Consider the following 4,343-nt stretch of genomic DNA (forward strand, 5'->3'; position numbering starts at 1 on the left):
AGCGTATAGAATCTATTAAATCTAATATAAGAGAGTTAATTATATTGAATTTGCTTATTTATTAAGTGCGTTAGATAATCTATTAATTAAAAATACATTTAGAGAAGTCTACGGTTTTTACTGGCTTATCGAACAAACGAATACGAATGGACCCTAGACCATCGCTGACTGATTGCCCCTGGAAGTCGGCTTTTCATAGAAAAACAGCTTCTCTACCACCAAATGTCACGGGACGCCACTGCAATACAATAGTACTTTTTATCAGCAGTTTTGGAAAATTTTGCATACATTTGTTATTTATTATATGTTGTAAACAAAAATTTTTGCGCAAATTATTTTTGAAAATTTTGTGAAACAATTTATGAACAGTAGATAAAGATAAAAAGTAACTATCAGCTGTAAATTTATTGTAGTTTTTTCCATATTCAAATAATAAATATATAGTAGTACTAATTATCTGATTTAAATGGTATAAAAAATGTGATATGTAATTTAAAAGTTATGAAGATTTGTGGTTTAGTGTTAATTTTCAAGATGCGAAGTGATTCGTCACAATTTGTAACTTACAGATTTAACTTCTCATTATTTTAAAGCTGCAATTAGAAAATATGTTTTCAAATTTTTATATAAAAGTCAAATTATTTTATTAACTTAATGTGTGAAATTTTTATGCTTTACGCTGTTTTTACCATTATATTAAAATTTAAAATTAATAATTTTACTTTATGTTTTTATTTTTTAATCTTTTCCTATCAAGTATGATCAACTACCAGAAAAGAATGAAAATTTTTCTTTATCAGACATTTTTCTATTGATGTAAATTGATGTAACTGGATAATTACAAAAATTGAACTATATTTTAATTCGAAGTAATTTGAAACACAGACAAAATATTTAACATAAAGACAGGTATTTGTCATACACAGCAATTTCGCTCTAACACAATTTAAAAATTTAAAAACAATTTAATTTACTTAAACTTAAATACTGTATGAAAAAATTTTTAATGTGATAAATAAATAAAATGCAGTAAAGAGTAAACAATAGTATTATTTTAAACCAGATTTAATAACAATAACCATAATACATTTTATTCTCATAAATTTTAGTAAAAAAAATGTGAATTACAATTTACGAGTAAAGTTCAATGATACGTAAAATTATTTCGATACAGTTTTTAAATGCACTCGTCTAGATTATATGATATAGCCTTTTGTTCATACATATTTGTAATAAAAATTACCCCAACGAAATTTCATATCTTACAACTTACATCTTTTTTCTACACATATTCTTATACCTAATATTGGGGTCAAAATACTTTCAAAACTAGTAACGATCTTATCTTGAGGGTCCAAAGAGTAAATTTTAAAATTTCGAAGAACATTTGCTAAAATTGTTTTCATTTTAATCATTGCACCTTTACTTGCTGTAAATAAATAATTTTAATGACATAATTCTTTGTTTTTGTATTTATTTCATAAATACTTACCGAAACAATTTCGTGGACCGGCAGAAAATGCCAGAAATGCATAAGGGTGAAGATTTTTATAGTTTTCAGGTAGGAACCGGTCTGGATCGAATATTTCGGGATTTTCGTAAACAGAAGGATTATGATGAATACCATAGATATTTATGACAAGAGTCGAATTTGCAGGCAACACGTAATTACCTATTTAAATAACGACGATTCAATGCTTAAAATCAATAGCAAATNTCTTTCGTAAAATTGAAGCAATTTGGAAATCAAAATAGAATAGAATTTAACATTAGTACACAATATAAAATATATATTGAAAATTATAACGAGATAGTTACGGCTAATAGATATATTTTAATTAGTAGATGTTATCGAAGCGAGAATTGTCATTTAGAAAGCGTATAGAATCTATTAAATCTAATATAAGAGAGTTAATTATATTGAATTTGCTTATTTATTAAGTGCGTTAGATAATCTATTAATTAAAAATACATTTAGAGAAGTCTACGGTTTTTACTGGCTTATCGAACAAACGAATACGAATGGACCCTAGACCATCGCTGACTGATTGCCCCTGGAAGTCGGCTTTTCATAGAAACACAGCTTCTCTACCACCAAATGTCACGGGACGCCACTGCAATACAATAGTACTTTTTATCAGCAGTTTTGGAAAATTTTGCATACATTTGTTATTTATTATATGTTGTAAACAAAAATTTTTGCGCAAATTATTTTTGAAAATTTTGTGAAACAATTTATGAACAGTAGATAAAGATAAAAAGTAACTATCAGCTGTAAATTTATTGTAGTTTTTTCCATATTCAAATAATAAATATATAGTAGTACTAATTATCTGATTTAAATGGTATAAAAAATGTGATATGTAATTTAAAAGTTATGAAGATTTGTGGTTTAGTGTTAATTTTCAAGATGCGAAGTGATTCGTCACAATTTGTAACTTACAGATTTAACTTCTCATTATTTTAAAGCTGCAATTAGAAAATATGTTTTCAAATTTTTATATAAAAGTCAAATTATTTTATTAACTTAATGTGTGAAATTTTTATGCTTTACGCTGTTTTTACCATTATATTAAAATTTAAAATTAATAATTTTACTTTATGTTTTTATTTCTTAATCTTTTCCTATCAAGTATGATCAACTACCAGAAAAGAATGAAAATTTTTCTTTATCAGACATTTTTCTATTGATGTAAATTGATGTAACTGGATAATTACAAAAATTGAACTATATTTTAATTCGAAGTAATTTGAAACACAGACAAAATATTTAACATAAAGACAGGTATTTGTCATACACAGCAATTCCGCTCTAACACAATTTAAAAATTTAAAAATAATTTAATTTACTTAAACTTAAATACTGTATGAAAAAATTTTTAATGTGATAAATAAATAAAATGCAGTAAAGAGTAAACAATAGTATTATTTTAAACCAGATTTAATAACAATAACCATAATACATTTTATTCTCATAAATTTTAGTAAAAAAAATGTGAATTACAATTTACGAGTAAAGTTCAATGATACGTAAAATTATTTCGATACAGTTTTTAAATGCACTCGTCTAGATTATATGATATAGCCTTTTGTTCATACATATTTGTAATAAAAATTACCCCAACGAAATTTCATATCTTACAACTTACATCTTTTTTCTACACATATTCTTATACCTAATATTGGGGTCAAAATACTTTCAAAACTAGTAACGATCTTATCTTGAGGGTCCAAAGAGTAAATTTTAAAATTTCGAAGAACATTTGCTAAAATTGTTTTCATTTTAATCATTGCACCTTTACTTGCTGTAAATAAATAATTTTAATGACATAATTCTTTGTTTTTGTATTTATTTCATAAATACTTACCGAAACAATTTCGTGGACCGGCAGAAAATGCCAGAAATGCATAAGGGTGAAGATTTTTATAGTTTTCAGGTAGGAACCGGTCTGGATCGAATATTTCGGGATTTTCGTAAACAGAAGGATTATGATGAATACCATAGATATTTATGACAAGAGTCGAATTTGCAGGCAACACGTAATTACCTATTTAAATAACGACGATTCAATGCTTAAAATCAATAGCAAATATAAAATATTATTGGAAAACAAATTGCAAGATGTTGAAGAATTACCTATTTTCATTTCCGATGGATTTTTTCTGGCAATTAAAGGAAAAGGAGGATAGATTCTCATCGACTCCTGAAATTTTTAACATATAAATGTAATCTTTAAGTGTATTTTAAAAAATTAAAAAGTTACCTTAATTACGCATTCCAAGTACGTCATTTTCGTCAGGTCATCGATAGTAATATCCCTATTGAAATCATTTTTGAAAATTTCTTGCAATTCTAGATACACTTTCTCTTGTATTTCGTGGAATCTTCCCATGAAATAAAGAGCCCAGGATACAATGTTGGCGGTTGAGTCGTAACCCTGATATTAAAATACGTTAAAAATAAATATAATGTTGCTTTTTATATAATTTACATTTGCAGTAAAATAAATACTGTATAAAAACTTGCAAAATTAGCATATGGCATGCACCAATACCGCTATTCTTTTATATTCCTGTCATACCACTTTATAATCAGTGTTGCCGTTCCTAGTACATTTGTATTTTTCTGGTACATTTTGCCCTTTCCAGTAAATTGAAAGTACATTTAGATTTTTAGTACATTTTCAGTACATTATAATATTTCAAGTACCATTTACGGTACAAAATAATATTTCACGCCTTAACGAAAAAATGAGAAAAATTAGTTTAATAAAGTCTCACTAGTGTCACTGCTTGCTAATTTAAATTATCCAATCACAACATACAAATGGTGTGTGTCCGTC

At 26.2% G+C, this 4,343-nt stretch overlaps 2 protein-coding genes across 4 annotated transcripts in view; both read right to left on the reverse strand.

Moving 5' to 3' along the window:
• Positions 1-1,158: 1,158 nt before the first annotated feature.
• Positions 1,159-3,135, reverse strand: LOC111614910 (cytochrome P450 4C1-like). Its single transcript, XM_023356282.1, has 3 exons — positions 3,120-3,135; positions 1,493-1,672; positions 1,159-1,429 (listed from the first exon to the last, which is right to left on the reverse strand). The coding sequence occupies exons 1-3, from the start codon at positions 3,133-3,135 to the stop codon at positions 1,263-1,265; spliced, it is 363 nt and encodes a 120-aa protein (XP_023212050.1). The 3' UTR covers positions 1,159-1,262.
• The window catches only part of LOC111614914 (cytochrome P450 4C1-like), a 52,146-nt gene continuing 50,837 nt past the window's right edge, over positions 3,035-4,343 (reverse strand). For all 3 annotated transcript variants that reach the window (XM_023356284.1, XM_023356286.1, XM_023356285.1), the window contains exons 9-12: positions 3,765-3,938; positions 3,638-3,704; positions 3,369-3,548; positions 3,035-3,305 (exon numbers count right to left, since the gene is read on the reverse strand). In XM_023356284.1, the coding sequence (XP_023212052.1) occupies positions 3,139-3,305; positions 3,369-3,548; positions 3,638-3,704; positions 3,765-3,938 (588 nt within the window). In that variant the 3' untranslated portion in view covers positions 3,035-3,138. The remainder of the gene's footprint in view (positions 3,306-3,368; positions 3,549-3,637; positions 3,705-3,764; positions 3,939-4,343) is intronic.

Source organism: Centruroides sculpturatus, unplaced genomic scaffold (genome assembly GCF_000671375.1).
Source record: "Centruroides sculpturatus isolate CEXI.00-Female unplaced genomic scaffold, Cexi_2.0 scaffold1986, whole genome shotgun sequence".
Classification (NCBI taxonomy): Eukaryota; Metazoa; Arthropoda; class Arachnida; order Scorpiones; family Buthidae; genus Centruroides; species Centruroides sculpturatus.